This window comes from Aaosphaeria arxii, assembly GCF_010015735.1.
Source record: "Aaosphaeria arxii CBS 175.79 unplaced genomic scaffold BU24scaffold_7, whole genome shotgun sequence".
NCBI classification, from domain to species: domain Eukaryota; kingdom Fungi; phylum Ascomycota; class Dothideomycetes; order Pleosporales; genus Aaosphaeria; species Aaosphaeria arxii.
Genome location: NW_022983480.1, coordinates 436,040 through 458,186, shown reverse-complemented (window position 1 = coordinate 458,186; position 22,147 = coordinate 436,040). Strand labels below are relative to the sequence as shown.

At 51.8% G+C, this 22,147-nt stretch overlaps 9 protein-coding genes across 9 annotated transcripts; 4 read left to right on the top strand and 5 right to left on the bottom strand.

The window, feature by feature from the left end:
- Positions 1-766: 766 nt before the first annotated feature.
- Positions 767-2,504, bottom strand: BU24DRAFT_494555 (SET domain-containing protein; the record flags this gene model as incomplete). The annotated part of the gene is made up of 2 exons (XM_033534060.1): positions 2,146-2,504; positions 767-2,088 (listed from the first exon to the last, which is right to left on the bottom strand). Exons 1-2 carry the CDS (start codon positions 2,264-2,266, stop codon positions 767-769), a joined length of 1,443 nt encoding a protein of 480 aa, XP_033380917.1. The 5' UTR covers positions 2,267-2,504.
- A 389-nt stretch (positions 2,505-2,893) lies between these two features.
- BU24DRAFT_494554 (O-sialoglyco protein endopeptidase-like protein) lies at positions 2,894-4,514 on the top strand. Its single transcript, XM_033534059.1, has 2 exons — positions 2,894-3,385; positions 3,462-4,514. The coding sequence occupies exons 1-2, from the start codon at positions 3,034-3,036 to the stop codon at positions 4,169-4,171; spliced, it is 1,062 nt and encodes a 353-aa protein (XP_033380916.1). The 5' UTR covers positions 2,894-3,033; the 3' UTR covers positions 4,172-4,514.
- Positions 4,515-5,325: 811 nt separating this feature from the next.
- Positions 5,326-6,831, bottom strand: BU24DRAFT_254711 (glycosyltransferase family 32 protein). The gene is made up of 4 exons (XM_033522439.1): positions 6,220-6,831; positions 6,118-6,158; positions 5,950-6,064; positions 5,326-5,897 (listed from the first exon to the last, which is right to left on the bottom strand). Exons 1-4 carry the CDS (start codon positions 6,496-6,498, stop codon positions 5,337-5,339), a joined length of 996 nt encoding a protein of 331 aa, XP_033380915.1. The 5' UTR covers positions 6,499-6,831; the 3' UTR covers positions 5,326-5,336.
- A 1,271-nt stretch (positions 6,832-8,102) lies between these two features.
- Positions 8,103-8,427, top strand: BU24DRAFT_254692 (uncharacterized protein). Its single transcript, XM_033522438.1, has one exon. The coding sequence runs from the start codon at positions 8,184-8,186 to the stop codon at positions 8,394-8,396; it is 213 nt and encodes a 70-aa protein (XP_033380914.1). The 5' UTR covers positions 8,103-8,183; the 3' UTR covers positions 8,397-8,427.
- Positions 8,428-9,791: 1,364 nt separating this feature from the next.
- Positions 9,792-10,857, bottom strand: BU24DRAFT_254689 (uncharacterized protein). The gene is made up of 2 exons (XM_033522437.1): positions 10,529-10,857; positions 9,792-10,452 (listed from the first exon to the last, which is right to left on the bottom strand). Exons 1-2 carry the CDS (start codon positions 10,742-10,744, stop codon positions 10,144-10,146), a joined length of 525 nt encoding a protein of 174 aa, XP_033380913.1. The 5' UTR covers positions 10,745-10,857; the 3' UTR covers positions 9,792-10,143.
- Positions 10,858-10,863: 6 nt separating this feature from the next.
- On the top strand, positions 10,864-13,851 carry BU24DRAFT_435020 (carbohydrate-binding module family 48 protein; the record flags this gene model as incomplete). Its single annotated transcript, XM_033530060.1, has 4 exons — positions 10,864-10,901; positions 11,568-12,818; positions 13,097-13,736; positions 13,792-13,851. 4 exons carry the CDS (start codon positions 10,864-10,866, stop codon positions 13,849-13,851), a joined length of 1,989 nt encoding a protein of 662 aa, XP_033380912.1.
- Positions 13,852-15,944: 2,093 nt separating this feature from the next.
- BU24DRAFT_351849 (Pkinase-domain-containing protein) lies at positions 15,945-17,631 on the bottom strand (the record flags this gene model as incomplete). The annotated part of the gene is made up of 6 exons (XM_033523709.1): positions 15,945-16,368; positions 16,422-16,745; positions 16,794-16,840; positions 16,884-17,132; positions 17,185-17,506; positions 17,567-17,631. Coding segments are annotated over 6 exons (1,431 nt in total), but the record flags the coding sequence as incomplete, so codon positions are not given.
- Positions 17,632-18,103: 472 nt separating this feature from the next.
- Positions 18,104-18,654, top strand: BU24DRAFT_425209 (uncharacterized protein). The gene is made up of 2 exons (XM_033528687.1): positions 18,104-18,198; positions 18,262-18,654. The coding sequence occupies exon 2, from the start codon at positions 18,343-18,345 to the stop codon at positions 18,598-18,600; it is 258 nt and encodes an 85-aa protein (XP_033380910.1). The 5' UTR covers positions 18,104-18,198; positions 18,262-18,342; the 3' UTR covers positions 18,601-18,654.
- Positions 18,655-18,983: 329 nt separating this feature from the next.
- BU24DRAFT_254630 (uncharacterized protein) lies at positions 18,984-20,401 on the bottom strand. Its single transcript, XM_033522436.1, has 2 exons — positions 19,150-20,401; positions 18,984-19,087 (listed from the first exon to the last, which is right to left on the bottom strand). Exon 1 carries the CDS (start codon positions 20,049-20,051, stop codon positions 19,461-19,463), a length of 591 nt encoding a protein of 196 aa, XP_033380909.1. The 5' UTR covers positions 20,052-20,401; the 3' UTR covers positions 18,984-19,087; positions 19,150-19,460.
- Between the last annotated feature and the right edge of the window lie 1,746 nt (positions 20,402-22,147).

Below are 22,147 nucleotides of genomic sequence, written 5' to 3'. Positions count from 1 at the left end.
GCTGGGCGGAGTGTTTTTTAAATCACGGTATCGGATTTGGCCGAGCCGCCGGGGGGTTTTTTGGAGTCCTTTTTTGGCTGGGATGTTTCTTTGTGGAAAACCCTTTATACCCATTGTTTGTCTTTTTAGTCTTGTACATTGTTTTTCGAGTTAGGAGTCGTGCGCGCGGAAGGCGACGAGGGAGAGAGCGAGCAAAGAGAGGGGGTTGCCGAGGGCGAAGTGTCCGTCCGACGTGGTTGAACGATATACGTCGAGGTTGTATCACGCGGCGGAATAATGTGCTGCTGCTGCTTGCTGTGCGATGAGGATTGATGACCGAAGAGGATACTCTTGTTGATGTCTGTCATGCAACGTCAGCTACTGCTCCTACTGCTGCCGATGAAGTCGAAGTCGAAGTCGAGGAACGAGGAAAGCAAATCCTCTAAGCAAGGTACATGTGCACAACAGCATACATAACATAAAGAAAACATAAAATGCAATTCAAAAAAAATTGTAGAACAGAATTTGTGCCAATAGAAACATGCAATCAGGGTGATGATGGGATGGATAGGAGGTTGAACTTACGATGTACTCTTTTCTTCTTCTGTCCTCATCCTTGGTGGGTCGGTGTGGAGGTTGTAGTTGTGGTAGAACGAAACGATGGCGGTTGCGCGGGGACGTGGAGGTTGTAGTGTTGATATGACGAACGTAACGATGTGAATTCTTTCTTCTCTCTTCTCTTCTCTTCCTCTCCTTTCTCCCATATTCTTGATACCTCTTTTCTTGATCACCTAACCCTCCTCCTCTTCCCCTCCTCACCATCATTCTCCACCTCCTCCCCACTCCTCTTCTCCCCAGTAGCAGCAGCAGCATCATCAAACCCCTTCACAACCCCCTCCAACGCCGCCTCAACATCCCTCAAGATCTCCTTCTCCCCAACCCTTACCCTCCACGCCTGCTCTCTCCTCCTCTCCCCCTCCCCACCTGCCGGCGGGTTGGAAAGATCTTGTTCAAGAGTAGTCGCATACTGCGCCTTCCGCCTCCTTACGATCTCAAGGAGCAGCTTCGCGTGCTGTGCGTCCGCGACCTCGAGGCGTGGCAGTTTTCCCTTCGAAGCGAGGCGCGCGAATTCGCTGGCGGGCAGGAGCAGTGTTTTCGTTAGGAGGGTTAGTTCGGGGAGGGACTCGGCGAGGGGGGTCGAGGGGTCCAGGCGCGTGATGTCGTAGCCTGATTCCGTGAGGCCGGGGTGCTCGGAGAGGTAGGCTTCTCTTTCTTCGGCGGCGGAGGGGGTGAGTTGGGGGGAGATGGCGGTGGTGGTGATGGTGTCGAGGACGAGGGCGTGCGGGATCTCGACGACGTCGTAGGGCGCGTAGTTGTCCGTTATGTAGCCGTACCGCCGTAGCAGGTCGGAGCGGGGAAGGGCGCCGTAGTCGTTGAAGATTTGGTCGCCGGCGGGGATCGGGGCGAGGGCTTTCATGGAGAGCGAGGATTCTTCGTAGAATAGGCGTGCGTTGTTGCGGTCTGCGTCTGCGTTCAGCATGTCCGCGAGGGGAACCATGCCTTTTGGTAGCGCTTCATCTTCGTCTTCGGAGGCGTAGCCGTCTTCGTCGACGGCGCGGGTGGGGGGTACGGCGGGTTCCACGTCGAAGGCGTAGGCCATGATGAGGGAGCCCATCTTGTGCATGAGTTGCATGTTCTCTGGGGATGACATCGCGGCGGCTTTTTCGTCTGCGTGCATGTCGCCTGAGAAGAAGACGTCGGCGAATTCGCGGATGACTGGGACGAGGTCGTTGGCGAAGCTGGCGTCTGCGCCGGCGCGGCCGATCTTGGATACCACGGCGCTGGCTTGTAGGTGGGCGAGCTCGTCTTCGGACCAGAACATTAGGGTGTTGAAGTCGGTGGGGAGGACGTCGAAGTAGGGGGACCAGTTGGAGGCGCCGTGGTTTTGGTACTCGTAGAGCATGACGAGGATGAGGGAGAGCCAGGGCCCGAGAGAGTCGAAGGTGGTCTTCGGGAGCTCGGTGGACAGAATCGAGTTCTCGACGCAGAGAATTGCGGAGCGGGGGATGCGGAAGAGGAGTTCATCTTCTGCGATGTCTTGCGTGGCGACTTTAGAAGGGCGGTGTTAGCTGATTGCTGTATGGGGTCGGGAGGGGGATGACTTGCCGACACCTCTTCCTGCGTGCTCTTCTCGTAGGTCTTGGAGAGAGATCTTGGGCGAGATCTCAGCTCCACACTTGGTGAGCCATGTGAGGAAGTTCTGGCTTGCGTCTTCGAAGGAGGCCATGGCGGGTTCTTATTATGCGTGTCTCACTCGGGTGTCGAGCGGCAGGTCAGATCTCCGAAGTCGAAATCCCCGAAAGACTTGAAACCAGGAAGATATATATGCCTCGTAGCGGAGCCTGAAAGTGACCACACGGGTACTTCTCCACGCCAATCGCACAAAGAAAGGAAGAGAAATCAGAGACTTCGGTTCGAGGGCAGGTTTGGAGAGCGGGTTCAGTCCAGTACGAACAGAATTAAATGCTGGTGGTTGTTTAAAGTTGACGACCGCTTAGCCCTAGAGCAGGGATGGTGGATCTCCACTCGTCAGCCGAAATTGGCCATGATTGGATGGTCAACTGGTGGCTGGTAGCAACCAGGGTCGGTGACGATGACTGTGAAAAGAACCGAATCAGAGGAGCTGTATATTTGACGTGAGAAACATGCATTGTTGACAATTCAATTGAGCATATTGTAATATTGCAGTGCATTACCTCAATCTTCCCCTGAATTCATGCCTCAATGATGCTGCGAGAAGAGGTGACATCGGTGGCTCGTCAGCCCTACCGAACGTCCTCCAAAAAATATTCTAATCGATAAGAAAACACAAACACTGAGAGCAAAGAGGGGCTTGGCTCCCACCTCATCCACCCCTCATCCACCATCCCTCCATCCCATATCAACAACATCCAACATCCAAACATTCAGCTCCCCACCCAATTGACCATAACAAGACCCTCCCAAACACTCTCTCCACTCCTCCGCATTAGAACGAGATAGATACACGCAAACATGATAGCCCTCGGCCTCGAAGGCTCCGCCAACAAAATCGGCATCGGCCTCATCTCGCACCCCTCGCCCACCTCCCCGCCCATCGTCCTCTCCAACCTCCGCCACACATACATCTCCCCACCGGGAACGGGTTTCCTACCCAAAGACACCGCGATCCACCACCGCGCGTGGGTAGTCCGGCTCGTGAAGCAAGCAGTGCGGCAGGCAGGCGTCCGCATCGCCGACATCGACGTGATATGCTACACGCGAGGGCCCGGGATGGGCCCACCACTCCAGAGCGTCGCGCTGGCAGCCAGGACGCTCGCGCTGCTGTGGGGGAAGCCGCTCGTGGGCGTTAATCACTGCGTTGGCCGTGAGTTCTCCCCCACCACACCTCTAAAGCCCTTCAATGGAAGAAGTTGGTAACTAACAAGAGCCGGGGAATACAGACATCGAAATGGGCCGCGCAATCACACACGCCAGCAACCCAGTCGTGCTGTACGTATCAGGCGGCAACACACAAGTAATCGCCTACTCAGCCAACCGCTACCGCATCTTCGGCGAGACGCTCGACATCGCGATCGGCAACTGCATCGACCGGTTCGCGCGGACGCTCATGATCCCCAACGATCCGTTCCCGGGTTACAACGTGGAGCAGTTTGCGAAGCGCGGGAGCGGGTATCTCGTTGATTTGCCGTACACGGTGAAGGGCATGGATTGCAGTTTCTCGGGGCCGTTGGCGGCGGCGGATATCCTTGCTAGGGAGGTTGTGGAGGGGCGGTTAAGGAAGGAGGGGGAGGGGGAGGAGGGGGAGTTGGTGACGAGGGAGGATATGTGTTTTTCGCTTCAGGAGACGATTTTCGCCATGTTGATTGAGATTACGGAGCGCGCGATGGCGCATGTTGGGTCGACACAAGTACTCGTTGTAGGAGGTGTGGGCTCGAACGAGAGGTTGCAGCAGATGATGGGGTTGATGGCGAGGGATAGGGGCGGGACGGTGTTCGCGACGGACGAGAGGTTTTGCATCGATAATGGGATTATGATTGCGCATGCGGGGTTGTTGGAGTATGGGACGGGCGTTACGACCAAGATTGAGGACAGCGATGTCACGCAGCGGTTTAGGACGGATGAGGTGTATGTGGGTTGGAGGGACGATTGATTGAGTTTCTACGTTGCGTCTCACAGCTCACGCGACGTCCATTCATCTCTCCTATGCATCCCACGCACACACAGATGGCACATCTCAGATCTTCAGATCTTAGATCTCAGCTTCCCCACCAAAACACCCCCCCTCCATCTACCCACGCATTTTTCGTCCAACCAAAGCACAAAGCACAAAGCACAAACGTCGGACAAAAAATGGAGATCACACAATTTGGGGGGAACGAAACGGATCGTCTCGGATGGCTAGGTAGACACACACATAGTCCCACGTGAGGTGAGGTGAGGTGGGGTGGGGTTCACAAATGCAGGAACACCCGCTCTCCGTCTTACATCCCCCCCCCCGCAAAGAAAAAGATTGCGGAACCCCTCGGAAAAGCGAATGGGGGGGAATTCCGATTGCGGAGAACGATGTGTGGGAGGGGGGTTGTAAACAAAGGGAATTGATTTTTTTTCTCTCTGGCTGCTCGTTCGTAGCATGTTAGATAGATGGTTTCGAGTAGTGTTATACACGGTGGGCGGCATAAGATGTGATGGAGTCTTGGCTTCGAAACTTCTTTTTATTCATTGATTCGAAGATGCGTGCTGCCTACCCTTTTTTTTCAGCGTAAGGCCTCGAAAAAGGACGGGCATTGCTCGCTCATGCATTTGGTTTATTGTAAGGTTATATAATATGGCCGTGTCTCGCTTCAATGCAGCCGCCCAAGTTCGGACGGCATTTGCTCGCATGCTGGCTTTTTCTGTTCCTCCTCTTTCTCGATGCTCCGGGATCGCGCCCCGCCTCCACCCTGCGTGCGTGACTGTCTCTATGTATGTATATGTGCGTGTGATCGATCTCTAAAACGCCGCCGTGCGCCATTGCCTCGGATTGGAGAAAGGATTAAATCGATAGAAGGGCAGGAAAGTGCAGGACACTTCCCACCCGAAAGAATATGGAGGTCGAAGTGAAGAGAAAGAATAGGCGTTTGGTCCCGAGAAGTGAAGAAAGAGGCAATGGCGCGGGAGCCGAGCCCAACCGCAGACTCGACTCCAAAAAAAACCCGGATCGTGAAGTTATCCAAATATGCAATGGTTGGGCGGGTGATGGTATTACAAACAACATAAATCGCTTGAGAAGGAATAATGAAACTGGCAATGGATGAAAAAATACTGGAAACTTTTTTTTACACCTTGTGGCGGTCGTCGAGCTCGAACTCCTTCTGGCTCACTCGGCGGTAGAAGGGAAGTCGGACGTAGGAGAATCGGCTCTTTGACGGAGGACCGTTTTGTTGGCGAGGCTTGATCATGAGGGTGTATATGCAGCCAAGTATCGAGAATCCAATGACGAAGCCGAGGAAGGTAATCAAGATCCAGTGTTGCGCCATCCAGAAGATGATCTTCACATCGTTGTTGTGCCAGCTGTTTCCGAGGTGGTGGGTGAAGAAGCTCCAGGGGTGGTTGTTGTACTCATCGGGGAAGAGGATACGAAGACGGGCATCACCTTCCGGCTTGAGGTTGTTGTAGTGGCGCCAGATGATGCTCAAGAAGAGGGGACCGGTGGAGGCCATGACGGTGATGTAAGGCATGATCCACTTGCGGTTGTACTCGGGCAGCGAGTCGATTGTCTTAAGGAAGAAGGGATGGCGAGGGACAGCACCCATGGCGTCGTTGGAGATACCGGTGGGCTTTGTTCGGCGAACCCATGCTGGGTATGCGAGGAGCGGGTCGAGTTTGCGGTTGCATCCCTGGAGACTGTTAGCTTGTGATATATGTACATGGTCGAGCGCGTGCGCATACGTCGTCCAAGTCAATGTAGATGCCACCGAAGTGGTGCAAGACGAAGTATCGAATGGTATCGGCGCGCTGGATGGGGTACGGGTAGCCGTCGAATGTCTCGAGGAACCAAGGGTATCTGGAGGCGATTAGTGCGTGTTGCTTTGGCGGTGATCATACGGAGATGCATACTCGGCGGCAATGAACTCGCGTGCCTTCTTGTCGGTCCAGAGCTGTGTGATTGTCAGTCTTGGTCGCAGAAACAAGTCGCGAGCGTCGGCATGTGAGACGTACCTTGTACTCGTAGTCTGGGTGGAGATCGATGCAGCTCTGTTGGGGACCCTTCCAATGCGCAGGTATGCTCTCGTTGATGTACGTCTGGTGAATGATCTTGGGGATCAATTGAGGGACCTCGCTGATTGCGCCAGAATTGGGGGCAGGGAGCTCGGCGCGAGATATGGCATCCTCGGAACCGTCGACAAAGAGCAGGGTGAGGAGAGTCCAGACGCTGTGGACGGCGAAGCCCAGGACGGCGCAAGTGACGACGAGGAATATGATGATGTTTTTCCTCATGATTGTGGTGTTGAGAGACGAGTGGGAGTCTCTTTTCCAGGGAAGGAGGATGTTTATGTGGTTGTGACGGTGGTGGGCGAAGCAATTAGGAGTGGCAGGTGCGGCTAGCCCAGTTGGTCGAGACAGGTTATAGGGGAAGGGAGTTGGAGCCAGAAGATGGCGATTAGGAGGAGGAGGAGGAGTATTAAAAGGTATATAGGTGTAAGGCAGAGAAGAGGGAGTGTGTGAGTACAAGTAGTAGGTAGTCAGACAGACAGACTAACTAACTAATACTGTAGGGAAAAGAAAAGAATTAGGTATGGGAGAGAGAGAGAGAGAGTGGGAGAAGAGATGGATGGATGGGTGAATGCATTCAACGAGAGACGAGAGACGAACCAGCGGAACGACAAACTGAAACTGGGACTGCGACTGGCCTGGGCTGGGCTGTGCACAAGCTAGCACCACTCCGTACTAGGGGCATCCATATACACCGTATTATTACCACTACCGCGCCTTATCACGAACCCGACATTACAGTTACTTAGAAGAGGAACTCATCATGGTTGGTTCTATCTATTCCAATGATAATTCATAGTATTCTTCTGTCTTGGATTTGCCGTATTCCATAATCCATAATCCATAATCCAATTCACCGGTGGAACGAATCCCAAATCAATCCTCTCTCTCTCTCTCGGACATTGTCAACATCATTACACAGGTAACCAGACTAGCGGCATCGCGCTCAAAGATTGGCTCACCAAGAAAATCCCTGCACGCGCCGCTTCCTCATCTTAATTTTATACCTCACCTCACTTTGCGAGTATTGTAGTTAGCCCTTCGCGCAATACTCCTATTCTAGTAATTCTTTGCTTTTCGAGTATTCGTACGAGTATTACGAGTGTACCTAGAGAAAGTTTCTTAATCTACGAGTCTGTACTATTAATTGTCACTGTACTCGGTACTTTACGAAGTCACAGTATTCGTTTATTCTGATACGGAGTACAAGATTCCCCCACAAATGCACTGCACAGTGGCTTCCACACCACCAACACCGAACACCGATGGATCAAATCAACGGATGGACGAATGGACGAACAGATCCATCATCTCAGTCCTTCGTAGTCAGTAATCCCATACCATACTGTCGTCCCTCGTAGTTTCAGCAAAACTCCGGTCAGGGCGGCTTGCCTCATACTCTCATCCTCCGTTTCGCAATCTGTACCCTACATGTACACGTTATCTCCCCTCTTACCCTGCCCCAATCTCATCCCAATCCACCCCATCCCCGCCTGGAATCTTTTCTATCTCAACGGTGGTGTGGTACAGTGCTGTGCTGTGCATACACGCATCTCATCTGTGGCTCATCCATCATCTGCCACAATGCACTACTGCACACTGCCTACCAATTCCCTTGGGCATTCAACCGAGCAACGAGGTGCGAGTTGTACCCAAGCATGCGCCATGCCTTGCCTCGCTACAGCTCAGCGAGATAATACAGTCATCGCTTGCGCGCGTAATGGCTCCATCTTCGGTATTTCCAAGTAATAATAGAGTTACAGAGATCTCGTACCTACTATCTGTATTTACTACCACTACTAATGATTATACGCACCTCGGTACAGTCGTATATCCTCTACTTCACTCTACTCTTCTGTGTATTCCGCGCCTAGATAGACAGTAACAGACTACGTATGTAAACCATCGTCATGCCGCCGCACTACACCACAACTGCCAACAAACCTGCATTCTTGGTCATGTACCTAAACCACAAGTATCATCATCATCATACAGCTCGTCACTCGTCGCTCGTACCCCATCCACTCGGCCGCATCAACCGAACCGAACCAAACCCAACCATAACCCACACCGCTTATGACGACGTCGTGCATCCTATCTTTTCCCCCTCCACATCTAGGTAGGTTAGATCAGATCCATTCCATCTCCCCGTCTACGAGTACCAAGCCGTGTCTACATCATTACTTCATCCCGCCCGCGTTAGGTACTTCGTGCCGCCTACCCTACGAGGTATGATACCCACACAGTCACCAACTCGTGGGAGCGGGTGGTTTCTGCACTGCACATACGTAATTTGGGAGTGTGTGGTTATGCGGCATGCCCCTCGTGTTTCCCTCGGCTTCGCTTGTTGTGGATGCGAATGCGATGGGGGATGTATTTCTGGGGGAGGTGTGGTGCGCTGCAGTGTAAGTACGGTATGAGAAGGATACATAGACAAAGTATAGGGTAAGTAGATGCTGTTGACCACCCGGTCCAGTGATTCGCGGGAACGTCAATGGATATATTGACTATCGACCTGCTGCCGTACTGTTGGTACATATATACTCGTACCTGGCACTTGGGATACCCGCGATGTCGTGTCTTCACGATTGTCTTTGTGATATCCTCAACATTGTATTGTATTTTTGTGAGACATTCTATCCAACGGTATCGTGCTCTAAGGAGCAGTACTACTCGGTACTCGTATGAGTAAAACCACTTAATTCCCAGGACGTATCTCGTGAGACACTTTTCTCATGTCCTCATCGTGTCCCCCGCCACGCCACCACCGCCACAGACGCCACTATGCCGCTACTCGTCGTGGTACGTACTCCTACTCGTAGCTTACGAGCATACGACATATACACAACCCCAAGAATAAGACATTCCATACAGAACTGTATGATATGTACCTACATCTTACTACGCGACAATGCATTCACCGCCCACCTCCCCTCCCCTCCGCTTCCCTTTCCCCTCAACACCGCCTGTGTCGAGAGCGTGCGACCGAGATTACACCCGTTCCGTTATCTCCCCCCCAGCCGCTGGAACTAGGTACGGTGCGGGCATGGTATAGTATAACTGCAGGCGTACGTACGTGCACACGTAACGCGAGGTCCCTTAGAAACCGCGGCGCGCGCGGGGCAGGGGGAACGATTCGAGGGTACGGGACTAATGTGTGTTTTTAAAAACAGCGCGGGTTTATTTTAGGGGTTTGGGGTTTTCTTTTGGAGGGGGCTTGCGCGTGCAGTTGGAGGGGGAGGTGCGTTTGTTGGGGGTGTTTGAAGGGTGTTGAGGTCTATACGATGTAGGTATAGTCGTAATATCTTCCTTGTTGCTGGATAGGTGAGAGCTAGCTTGGTGGCCGAAGTGCTGCTGTCTATCTTCGTCTTGCGAATTCGTCGATATTCTATCGAAGGGTCCTTTATTGGTGGGTATTGGTGGTCGTACGGTGAGGCAAGATATTTGCGCTTAGAGTGCTAAGGTTCGTCCTCCTTTTGGATATACTATTAGGTCCATTGTCGATGGTAATATCCGGGTTGTAAAGATGAATGAAGCCAGGCCAGGGTGTATCTACTGATCGATACTTTCAAGCTTCCTCGAATTATTGATCAAAGAGCTGATGGAAGGGCGCGAAACAAGCACCACAACCGTACAGGAGGAACCATGATCTATATCCTTCGGATGTGTAAATCATGCTGTTGCTTTGGTAGTCCTCCTTCTTTTGTTTTGATGAGTGGATCTGTAAGGTAGAGTGTGCTTGCAATGCAGCGCAAGGGTCGCATGCGCAAATGAACTCGAGGTTATTAGAATCATGAGGGTATCCATGACCATCACAACCCTCTTGGGATCCATGTCAATGAATTGGCCATCATGGATCACTCTCGCGCCTCAAAAATCCGAATCCTCCTCTTCGATAATCGTCTGGGACAACAATCCCCGCTGTCTCCGCGCCATCACAGCCTCTCCGCTGGTAATAGTCGGCGAAATAGACAAGACATCCTTCCCACTTCTCCTCCGCTTCGACTTCCTTTCCGCCCGGTACGCTTCAATTGTCCTCGCATTCGCATGTTTCCTGTCCTCGAGTTCCGTTGCGGTGTCGATTCTCAGCGTGGTGGAGAGTACATGGAACGTGACGTAGAGGGCCGCGCCAGCTGCGAAGCCGATCAAGCTTGCGATTCCGAGGTATATGTAGATTGTCTGTAGTAGCAAGGTACGTCAGTCAGAGATTCAACTCCCCATAATGCGACGGATATTGCGCGAAGAGTTGGCATACCTCGAATCGCTCCAGGAGGTTCAATCGGAACGGTAGCAATAGAATGCCAAGCAAGCCCTGCACGAGCACGGTGAATGGCAACAGGAAGAATTGTGCGATCCTCCAGAAGGGCGAGAGGATAAATGTGAGGAGGTGGGCGAGCTTGACGAAGGGCCAGGAGGTGTAGAAAGCTATGCGCGAGAGGATGGACAGAGCTTGCTGGATTTGGTCTGCCATGGCCGATGCGGGATGCGGGTGGAGTGAGGTGGAGTGGAGTGGAGTAGGGTAGCGGTCACGGAGGTGGTGAGGTTGGGGTGTTTATTGTTTACGATGGATCGTGGTGAATGTTCATAGCCATGGTTGCCGCGGGGAGGTGGAGCGATCAGCTACCAATGTACGTCTTTACGCAACAAACATGGGATTGATGAAGAGTAATAGATAGTGATACAGAGTACAAGTAGCTTTACTGTGCGCAAGTAGGTCTAACTAGAGCGTAGACTCGAGAGAGATGATAGGATTGATATTGGGCCAAGGGAGGGATTGCTGCAAGTGACAGGGAAGCCGTGCCAGGAACCCCAAAAGAGGATGTTGGTGCATATTTTGAGGATACGACACTTACGGGGATTTACCTAAGAAGAGGGAGATACATGAACCCTTATAACTCTGCCTAAACCTAGAAGATGATGAGGATGGTGAATTGATTATTATTTTATGATTACTCGATTCTGCTTCTTCCGTCTCTTCTCTCTCTCCTCCGTACTTCTCCAAACTCGTACATCTTCTGCTTCATGCCGCTGTTGCTAATTATTACTTACATGTAACCTACAGTGCCCTACTGTGTACTTTGCTACTCCGCCCGTCAATCGCCCCCTCCCAATCCCAATCCTGTCCTATCTACGACAGATCGTTTCTCCACTTCCCTCTCGTCCCTCTTCCCATCATCCATCATCCTCATCCTCCTCTCTCCCTCTTCCTACCCTTCAAGAGATATCCCATATGTACTAAATCGGGACGGAGACGAATTAGTATAAAGCGAAAGGTCCATGGGGAACCAACCAAGCCGGTCCAATACGCCTACGAGCAACCCGACCTCTCCGAACGTGTCACATGGTCACCACCATCACTTTCATGGGCACCATCATGGACACCACAACAATAACAACAGCAATAGCAGCAGCAGCAGCAGCAGCAACAACCCCAACATCTTCCAACGCCGTAATTCCCAGCCTCAATCTCAACTTCACGGAAATACCAGTAGCAGTAGTAGCACCAGCAATCAATATGCTACCACTCCCACCAGTTCCATTCCACCTCGTGAGCTAACTCCCGCCCATCCCCGCAGGCGAGAGTCCATCCAAGCTCTCACCGTCAAGGCAAGTGCTGCCCCGCCTTCGGCCAGCTTCGAAAGCGCCGCTGCTCAATCCACCTCCACCTCGCTGGTCCGCCCACACTCGAGGTCCCGTTCCCAGACAATAGCCACCACCACGGCCACCGCAATCACTGCCGCTCCCTCAACCTCCACCTCTTCCGTCGTCGTTGTCGCCGCCGCCGCTACTGCCACTACCAGTCATCAAAGTCAGATCCATCCCGATCCCATACACGTTATACAGTCAACCCTCCGATCCACCACCTCCGAAGACAAGATGGGCAACGAGCAGAGCCGCCCCAAGACGCAGGGAAAGGACCAGGCAGGTCCGCCCAAGGACAAAGACAAGGACAAGGACAGGGAAAGATCGAAATCCTCCACCTACGGCTCCAATATCGTCGTCCCCGTGCCAGCGCCCCAGGACGCCCAACAAGAGCAGCCTCCTCAGGCATCGCAGCCGTTGGAGGCTCCGCAGTCGCAGCAGCAATCCGAGCTCCCCGCCCTCTCTCCGCAGACCACACAGCCCGTCGACGTCCCCGCCGCGCCCAGGGAAGAGCCACAGCAGCCGAGCAGGATAGAACCTATCTCGGTCGAGCTCGTCGATCCCGTGCAAGACTACTTCGTCCCACAGCCCTCTCAGTACAGTCGCCCTCCTCGCCTACCGCTTCCAATTGAAGAGGAACCGCACACGCCCGGATCCCCCATCATCTCCCCCGCAGACATCGACAATGTCATTGATATCGATTCCGATGCGCTGCCCCGGCGGGCGGCCTCCGTCTTGAGCAGTACAAAGGATGAAGAGGAGGAAATGGAGGAAGAGTTCCAGCCCCCGGCTGCGGGAAAGTTGACCGTACCCACGCTGATCGAATGGGAGGGTCCCGGTGAGCGTGTCTATGTCACAGGCACGTTCGCCAACTGGGATAAGAAGTATCGGCTGTATCACGAGTAAGTGCGCCCTATTTACTATATTTTCGAATGCTAGTTGGCAGGTCTCGGAGCCCTGGTCAGGGTCATCCATGCTCTCTCATCTGGCTGCCTGCACCCTCCCGTGTGGCTGTTCTCGCTTCATGCAGGCTGCACCGAGACTGTACAAACCAACTGGAGATCTTTAATATGATGTCCATATCCCAAACCCCATCCCTTGGCCTGGTCTCACAATTACCTGCTCTCGAGGTTACACCGCGGCGCGAAGAACAACACTGACATGCACTTTTTTTTCATAGCGGACCCAGCAAAAAGAAAGATGTCCTCTCCGCGATGGTCAACATCGCTCCAGGCACCCACCATCTCACTTTCTTGGTCGACAACGACATGAAAACCTCAGACAAGCTCCCTACCGCTGTAGACTATACGAACAGTCTCGTCAATTATCTCGAAGTGTCTCATGATGACCTCCCGAAACCGCCTGGCGACGTTACAGACGAATCCAAGAAGACCGATCCCACGCCTACGGAAGAGCTTCGTGCTCCACCAGGTATCTATCCACCTCAAATCCTCCCACCCACCCCCGAGCTCGTCCCAGTTGTTGAACAATCAGTGCCAGAGTCGTCGCAGCCCAAAGCCGCCCCTCCGCCACCCGCGCCGGAAGAGTACCACATGAGCATTCCCTACTACCTAGTCGATCTAGACGCTACGGAAGAGACCGAACGATTCGCGCGAGCCAACGCCGCGGCTGGCCACCTCCCCACCCCGCCTACGCTTCCCATGTTCTTGAGCAAGAGCATTCTGAATGGCACGACGCCAATGAAGGACGATAGCAGTGTGTTGATCATGCCCAATCATACCGTTTTGAATCATCTTGCGACTAGCAGTATCAAGGATAACATCCTGGCTACCAGTGCTACGACGCGCTACAGGCAAAAGGTAGGTTTTAGGAATTTCTGTGAGCTCCAAGTTGCGTTTGTTGATATCGTGATAGTTCCTTACGACCATTATGTACAAACCGAAGAACGAGGATCCTGACCAGTTTCGGGAGTGAGTTGTCACCCTGTGTCCCTCTCATCTCCATAACAGTCCCGCTGCGGTAGGCTGAAGCGTGGTACTTCGCTCTGGAAAGTCTCCAAGAACATGAACCAGGCACGAACGTAAACACCACGATGACAGCGCCTCACCAGTTAGCGTCCGTCGCTCCCATCCGTCGTGCCAGAAGCACAGCAGCTTCACGACCTTCGCGCACAACATTCCTCCTCCTATCCTCTTCCGCTCTCCTCGCGCTTTCCTTCCCCAGAGACTCCTCCAGAGGATTTTCACCCAAAGATGTTCTCCCTGTTTAGATCTCCTCCCGTTTACTTTCTTGCCCTTATTTACTTGCTTCTTGTGTGGATTGTTATATAGAGACAAACGGAATTGTTTTATCATCGGGCAACGGTTTTCTTTCTCACTATGTCCTTTTTTTCACCCGGGGAAAATACTAAAAGAGATGGACCGAAAAGTGCATCGAAAGACGAGGGAAGGGAAGTCCCCCAAAATATGCCCTTCTGGGTTCTTTGTTTTTTTCCTCTTTCTTTTCTCTCGTCATACTGGTCTTCATTGGATGATGGAATGACCTCTTCTGTCTGGTTTTGGGATTCCCCCTTTTTTTACATGCCTGTGTATGCTGATGTCTTTCCACCCTTTTTTTCCTCCTCCACTTGCTTTGTCCTGTGGATTCGCGTGCAGTTCACTGCTCGGGCTTTGTGCCCCTTTTCTTTCTTCTTCGTCGGATACGAGATTTGGTGCTTTTTGTCTCCTCTAGGAACGGAGGGATAGATACGGACAGACGGAGAGCATCAGCAAAGTACGATGCAGCAACGGTGCATACAGTGTGCACTGAATTAGAAGAAATTCATAACAAGCGAGCACCCACTCCGAACGAAATCGAAATCGAAACTTGAACTACTGGATCGGCATGATTTCAACGTGACGTACAGAATTCCTGTGTTTTGGTGTCAATCGACTCCGTCCACGATTCTCTGTAGTTATACCTTCTACGTTTCTCATCCGGGGAAGTGGGAGTTGGACAAGAGGGGAGAGAGATGCGGCGATGGTATGTACATGCAGCGAGAGCGATGATGCAACGATGTCGAGGGAATAGTACACTTTCTATCCTCTAACTTTCTGTTTACCGTTCTTCCCACATGACGTGACGTTCATCACCACATACACCAACACAGTTTATTACAGGTTAGATATGCTCATCATGTGTAGTAGTTATACCTTTCTTTCCCGCGCACGCCCAAGAGAAAGAACCCATATTTCCTGTCCTTCCCTCCTTTTTCTCTTCTCAGAGATGTCTTCCCGGTACTACCTTAGTGCCATCACTCAACACCTTCGTCCCCATCTTCAGCGTTGCCGTTATCAACATACATTAGACCTTCCGTTTCCGCATAGCAGCCACGTAACATATCCTCTCCTTCGCCACCGCATACCAGGAGCTCGAATTCAGGCATAGAACAGTGCTCGCTGTCAAAGCACACAAACAAACATGCAAAGGAGAATGAGAAGACACGACATTACCCCCCCCCCCTTTCCATTTCGATGCAAGCAGGGACGCGCGAGATGGAGAATGGAGACATCTCACTCCGCCCGCAGCGGCGCCATCTTCCTGCGCTTCGGAAGCTGCTTCGCGGGGAATTGCGGACCGGTGAGGTGGGCGGCGCTGGGGCTTTCAGGCTGGGAGTGGGACGAAGACGAGAAGGAGTACGGGTTGCGGCGTTTGGCGGGTGGGGGTGGGGTCTCGCGGACGAGGATGATATCGTCGCCGTGGGTGGTGGATGGGGGGGGATGTTTGTGTGGTTTAGATGGGTAGGGCTCGATGCTGAGGGTCTCCAAGGAGGTTTCGAGGGACGCGGAGCGGGAGAGGCTGGTGAACGCTGACAGGGAGATTGGTGGCGGCGGCGGTGGTTCGTCGCTTGCTTGAGTGATTGGGGGTAAGGGGGGAGGAGGGGGTGGGATGGAGAGGGTTTCGTGGATGTTGTAGGGTGAGGGTTCGCGGGCGGGAGGGGGCGCGAAGAATTTGGACACCATGGCCTGGCTGAGGAGGTTATGGTCGTGGTCCTCTGGGGGGGTAAGGCTGCTGGTTGATATCTCTGCGATTGGTTCGACGAGTTGGGCGATCTTGGGACGTGGGCGCCAGGTGCGGATCGATCGCTGGTAGAGGTCGTCGAACTCTTGGGCGTACTTTTTGTCGGAGAACCAGGGGTGGTGGAGGGATTCGGTGGCTGTCATGCGCTTGGATTCGTCGAGCTGGAGGAGCTTCTTGATGAAGTTTCGGGGCCGGGAGCCTACTTGCGACCAGGTGGTGTGGGTCTCGTCGTCGAGGACGCTGAGGTTGCAGGTGGCTGCGAGACCGAGGATCACTGCGGCGGGATTCTTTTCGTACCGTGGGTCTGCGCGGTCGGTGAAGATGACATCGCCAGAGAGGAGAAGAGCTGTGAGGCAGCCGACAGACCACATGTCTACGCTCTTTGAATATCCGCCATCCTCTGAGATGAGGGGGTTCTTCTTGTGGATTTCACTATGTTTGATCAGAACATGTGTAATGCGTACATGAGAGTTTGGACGACTGACGGAGCTGCAAACTCGAGAGTCCCAGCGTAAGAGAACATCCGCTGCTTGTGAAGGAGCTTGTCGAGCGACACTGATGTCCACTCCGGTAGTGCTCGAGCGTTTCCAAAATCAGTAATGACTATGCGAGCGCCATCGTCGAGAGAAGTCATGAGAATGTTGTCCGGCTTTAGATCTCTGTGAACGATGTCTCGATCGTGGAGATACTCAACGCCCTTGAGAATCTGTCTCACAATGACGGCAGCTTGGACATCGCCGAGTCGGCCGCCTTTATACTCGACATAGGAGAAGAGATCTCCACCGGTAACAAGCTCCTCCAAGATATAGCTGTGTGTGATCAGATCTCAATCTCTGGAAGACAGTGGATGTTCTTACATGCTGTTCGAGCTCCAGAATACCTTCTCGAGTGTGATAATGTTCGGCTGCATCGTTAGCTACTAAACAGTGTCACTGGGCTTCACGTACGTGACTCAAATCCTTCAAGATGTCAAATTCTCTGAAGCACTTTGCCGATCGCGATGGCAAGGCTTTTGGACGAGTACCATTGGTAGAGTGTCGAAGGGACAATGTTGTTGGTTTCGAAGCATTTAATGAAAGTTTGATGATCTTGCAAGCTACCTGACGCTGAGTTTTCTGATGAAGTGCAATCACGACCTTTCCGTAGCCTCCAATGCCGAGGATGCGGTCTGTGAGGAGGAACCGTGACGAGAAGAGCTAGCAATGTTAGCACATGTTCAAATAGAGTTATTGATCCTCGATAACCGACTCGCGCCTCTCGCTTTTGCAATGCTGTCAGCCCACTGGCAGTTGGAGGAATGTGAGAACGGTAGATAAGAGTCAGTGAATCACTCATTCGGAGCTCATCTCCATTGTCAAGCAGGAATGCACCGGACTTCTGCCCCATCAATACGCCACGACCTTGGGAGCTCGTACACCCAATGTTACTCTTGCGCAGGTAAGTGCCGTTCCGCGACATATCAGTAGCATAGACGAATGGAGGTGTCTCATAGATGCGATCTTGTTCGTAAAGCACACAATGTATTCGGAGGTGTCTATTTGAGATGACTGATTCTGAAAAGGTATGTCGGCTATGCTTATTAGATGCCGGTTTCACTGATGATGATATACTCTCAGATGGGAGCTCTCACCAGAGCTCTGCATTCCGTCCGATGCAGAACTGTTCGCTACCGTGAATATCTATTTTCTGTTGCATTTCTGAAGTGTTTTAGTTAAATGGAAAGAGCAGAAAAATAGCACACTTACGATTTTCGCCATTCTCATATCGAAAAACGTCAAAGTGTGCAATTACTGCGCCAGCCATACTCCCGAAAATTATTCACGAAATATATAGACTGTAAATGTGAATATCGTTCACTGACAAAGAGCATCATTTAGCAGGACCAGATCGCTCACAGGCTCGCGTGACGTCGCCTGCCAGTCTGCCAAGGAGGCTAAACCTAATCCGCCTCGCTTAACAACTCCGCACTTAACACAAAGAACCCCTCTCGGAATCTTCTTCTTTCCTTCAACCAACGACACTCATCTCGAAAGCCAAGTAAGTTCACCTTGATACGTCCAGTAGGCACGATGCGCTTCAATTGAATGCATTGAGAAGCTTCCAGCTCTCGCCGCGTTCAATGCCATCGCTGCTGACTCGCATTCTCTCTGAGCAGTTTCGCTGACCTCATACCTCCAGTCAAGCCGACAAGATGAGAGCCAAGTGGAGAAAGAAGCGCGTACGAAGACTCAAGCGTAAGAGGAGAAAGACGAGGGCTCGCTCGTAAGTTTCCCACAGTGAATATCAATGTCTTCTTCGGAATTGGTCGACTAACAACATCATCAGCAAATAAACTACTCGCCCCTCAATCTCAGCTCACACCGATCTGAATTCTGAACGCCACACAATGGGCCGACAATAAAACCAATGCTTCTTCTCCGGACCTCCGGTCACTTCAACGACTTGTCAATATCAACCACCATCGCAAGCGGCCGTTTTCGAGCTAGCTTATCTGAGGTCAAAATTGCGGGAGGAGATTCATTGCCAGGATTCTGGGCGGGCTCCGAGGGAGCTGGTCAACCTACCAAGTTGAGGATGTCGCAGAGAGTTTGTTTGAACAGACTACCGAATTCAAAACGTTTTCCCAAATCATTTTCCCTAACACCGACTCGTCCTTCGTCCTAATATTGGGGGAAGTGGCCAGTCTTTGGGCAGTGTATTTGCCATGTGGATTTAACTAGTCCTTTGAAAATCAATTGCATGTTTCCACGATAATGACTGAGTTCCGAACTTACAAAGTGATTTGAATTTTGACTTGACTGTGGCCTTTTTCCATCGTATACACGTACTTGACTTTGTTCCCTTGCTTGAGACAACACAACTTCCAACATAGCACATGTCCTGATCCTACATTCACAACCATCATTCTTCAACATCAAATATTACCCCTTTCGCATATACGAAAATCGAAATGTAGGAAATATGCGTTATGCCCACCGCGACCCGGCCTCCCCTTTCCTCCCCTTCTCTTTTCCCTCCCTCTCAATGAAAAAAGGATAAAGCCCAATGCAATTTCGACCAAAGTCCCATTTAATTTTGACCGTGAATTCCTCTGTTGTGTGCCGGGCCCACCCCTTGGTGATTATTTTAGTCTCTGGGCTTCTTTCCGCTTCTAACAGGAACATCAATACGGATACACTCTTGACTTATTTTCTGGTGGAAAAGGCAACTCACGATGTTTCCTCTCGCCCTTACTCTCTCCGTTGAATATCTCATATTGACCGACCCGGTCTAAAAGTAGCTTAAGTATATGTATACAGCCCCAGCAATGGGAACAAATGTGAAAAGCGTGTATGGCACGTCTGGGAAAAAGCTAGAGAAACAAGATAAGAGGAACCGCTATGATACATGGGGAAGAAAAGAAGAAGACCTATCCCCAGACACAGGATAATGACCGTGTCCATTCCACTCCATTTCCCCCTCAGTCTCTTACTTTTAATTTTCTTTCTTACAAAGGCGATGCAGAAATGTGACTACCATTCACCTCACTTCCCACCACTCTCCTCCTCCTCATCCCCTTTTCTCTCCCACTCCTTCCAAGCAAGCCACGCAGCGGCCACAATAAACCCCCCAAAGCAGCCTCCAATAACCATCCTCCCTGTCCTCCCCTGCCTCCTCTTCAACGCCTCATCATCGCCGAGAATCTTCACGGCGTCCTTTAACCACACATAGCTAAGCCCACTATACACCGTCGTGGCCGCGACCACCGCGCCCATCCCGCCCACCAACTTCTCCACACCCTCGGGGCCCCCGAGCATGGATTGGATAGAGGTGAGGGATGAGGGGGCGGCGGGGTCGTGGAGAAGCGCTACGCACATTGTGGTGCCGATGAGAACGAGTTGGAGGAACGTGTTTAGTTTCGACACGGTGGTGGGATGCACCTCTGCGGACGGGAGGCTGAAGTCCCAGTACCTCGCGAGCGTCTTCGGCGCCGGGAGTGAAGCGTAGCGGTAGTATATGGCTGCGACGGCGAGGCTGATGTCGCGGCCAAGGATGAGGGTAGCGAGGGGGAGGGCCAGCGCGCCGTTGACGGCGAGGCAGGCGACGAGGGTGGTCATGAGGGCTTTGTCGGCCATGGGGTCCACGACGCTGCCAACGACAGTTTGGAGGTGGTATTTGCGTGCGATCCAGCCGTCGAGGAGGTCCGAGAAGCCGGCGTAGACGAAGAGGATGAAGGCTGGGAGGGCTTGGTTGGTTACGATTAGGTAGCCGATTAGGGGAGTTGCGGCGAGGCGGGAGAAGGTGAGGAGGTTGGGGATTGTGTAGATGTTTTCGTGGGAGAGGGTGGGGACTTTGGTTTTGAGGGTTTCCTTTAGGGCCGTAGGGTTCAGACGCTCTTTGAGGGGTTTGTTCTAGGTTTTCTGTTAGCTAGGTGGCATTGGGATCGTAAATGAGGTATCTCGAAATGAAGACATAGGACCAATTGGGGAGACAGGGGGTGTTTGATAGACATGTCTACTGGAGGAGAGACAGGAAGAGCTATATGCTTATCCCGAATTTGGTCTCTCTATAGCAACATTGAAACAATTCAATCAGTACATAATCATTGAAAAAAGCTGCCCCAAAGGTCATCTTCAAGTGCTGATAAGTCCAAGCCCATACTTGTCAAAACTAGAGCTTGATGAAATTCAAGCACTAGAGAGGAGAACAGCCAACTAACCAAACCTGCCATGTCCAAAACAGAACTCCAAGAAACACAACCTCACACCAATGAACGACTCAAATAAATCAAAAGAAGAAAGAAAAGAAGGAAGAAGAAGAGACCCTCCCTCGGCTTCAACATACCGTGGCCTTCTCCCCGTCGCGCTCCTTACTCTCAACCCTCCTAACACTCGCCGTACTAAACCCTACAACCCCAATTCTATCTCTTTTTGAGGCTGAGCCTATCGCTGCAGTCGTCTTCGTCGTCGCTGTTGAAAATTTCCGCGGACATCGAAGCACTACATCCCTCCTGGCCGCGGTGCTGTGATGGAAACTAGCAGCATGTCTCAGAGCACGTGAGCTAGCGCTCGAGCACAACGAACGAAAAGTCTGCGGACGCGAAGGGATCCAGTTCGCAGGGTGCAGGAACTTTGATGTTGAGAAGGGGAGTCTGAAGGCCGTGGACATGATGGGTTGACGGGTGAGAGCGAATCAAGAGATCCACCCCGTGAGACGAGATGCTCGAATTTGCGGAACGGACGGGGTTGGCCTGCGAATGCGATGTGACAGGTACGCAGGGTAAGTGGGCGGGTGTGACGTTGGGGGTACGGGTTGATTGTTTGCTTGCTTTGCATTGTTGGGGGTTGGCAGAATTGGGTTAGTGCGTCATTTCTGGATTGTTATTGGTTCCTTGTGAGAGGGACAACGGGCCAGGCAATGCATTCAATGATGGAATTGTGCAGCGCTGCTGGTTTTGATTTTGATTTGTGTCATGATGATTCAGTTACAATCATTTGTTGTTAATAAATTTCTCTTCGATTCAGATTAAGTTTGAAAGTAAGGCTGGATCACTGTTGGATCTTGAGAAATTATGGTACAGGTTTCGCTGCCCGATTAGGATACAGGTCGAGAAGGGGATTTCCTGATGAGAAAGTCAATGCCACAGATGGTTCATTGATATTTGTATCTGCATTCTAGATAAATGATGAGCATTCTTGCCATACCCTTTTCAATGATTTCGCGTCTTCTAATGTACCTCCATACCTTCTCAGGTACCCACTAGAGCTCTCCACGGTAAGAAGCACTTCGAGCGGACGCATCCTACGAACTTTGAAAGTATTTTGGGCGCCTGTAGTATAGTGTGCTATAAAGTTGTACATTTACCTTGAAGAGCGCACTCATTTCCTAAGCTATGGGTTTTGATCGCGGTTTTGACATCCACCCACGACTGGAAGCAAATGCATCAAACAAGGAGGCTTTAGGCCGATTTGTAGAAGAAATCATAAAGAAGTATGAGACAGCTCACAATGAAAAGGGGTGGAGAAAGCGATGGGAAAATCCTAGTAACAAATGGCGACAAGTGTACGAAGTCGATGGATCCGGACAGCTTTTACATTTGGTTCATGGTCGGAGAGTGCCCACGACTTCCGAAAAGTCCCAAACACTGCGACTATTTCCTCCGTTCTAGCTTTAAGGTCAGCAGTAGATTAACGACGCCCTGATGCCGTCAGGCAAGGTTCCTCGCGCAGAG

Coding starts and splice junctions, on each gene's coding strand:
- BU24DRAFT_254711 (XM_033522439.1), bottom strand. CDS start 6,498: ATGAGGAAAAACATCATCATATTCCTCGTCGTCACTTGCGCCGTCCTG. Junction 6,065..6,117: donor CGCGAGTTCATTGCCGCCGA/GTATGCATCTCC, acceptor AATCGCCTCCAG/ATACCCTTGGTTCCTCGAGA. Junction 5,898..5,949: donor TCTACATTGACTTGGACGAC/GTATGCGCACGC, acceptor AACAGTCTCCAG/GGATGCAACCGCAAACTCGA.
- BU24DRAFT_254689 (XM_033522437.1), bottom strand. CDS start 10,744: ATGGCAGACCAAATCCAGCAAGCTCTGTCCATCCTCTCGCGCATAGCT. Junction 10,453..10,528: donor ACCTCCTGGAGCGATTCGAG/GTATGCCAACTC, acceptor TTGCTACTACAG/ACAATCTACATATACCTCGG.
- BU24DRAFT_254630 (XM_033522436.1), bottom strand. CDS start 20,051: ATGGCCGACAAAGCCCTCATGACCACCCTCGTCGCCTGCCTCGCCGTC.
- BU24DRAFT_425209 (XM_033528687.1), top strand. CDS start 18,343: ATGCTTCTTCTCCGGACCTCCGGTCACTTCAACGACTTGTCAATATCA.
- BU24DRAFT_254692 (XM_033522438.1), top strand. CDS start 8,184: ATGCCGCCGCACTACACCACAACTGCCAACAAACCTGCATTCTTGGTC.
- BU24DRAFT_494554 (XM_033534059.1), top strand. CDS start 3,034: ATGATAGCCCTCGGCCTCGAAGGCTCCGCCAACAAAATCGGCATCGGC. Junction 3,386..3,461: donor CGTTAATCACTGCGTTGGCC/GTGAGTTCTCCC, acceptor CGGGGAATACAG/ACATCGAAATGGGCCGCGCA.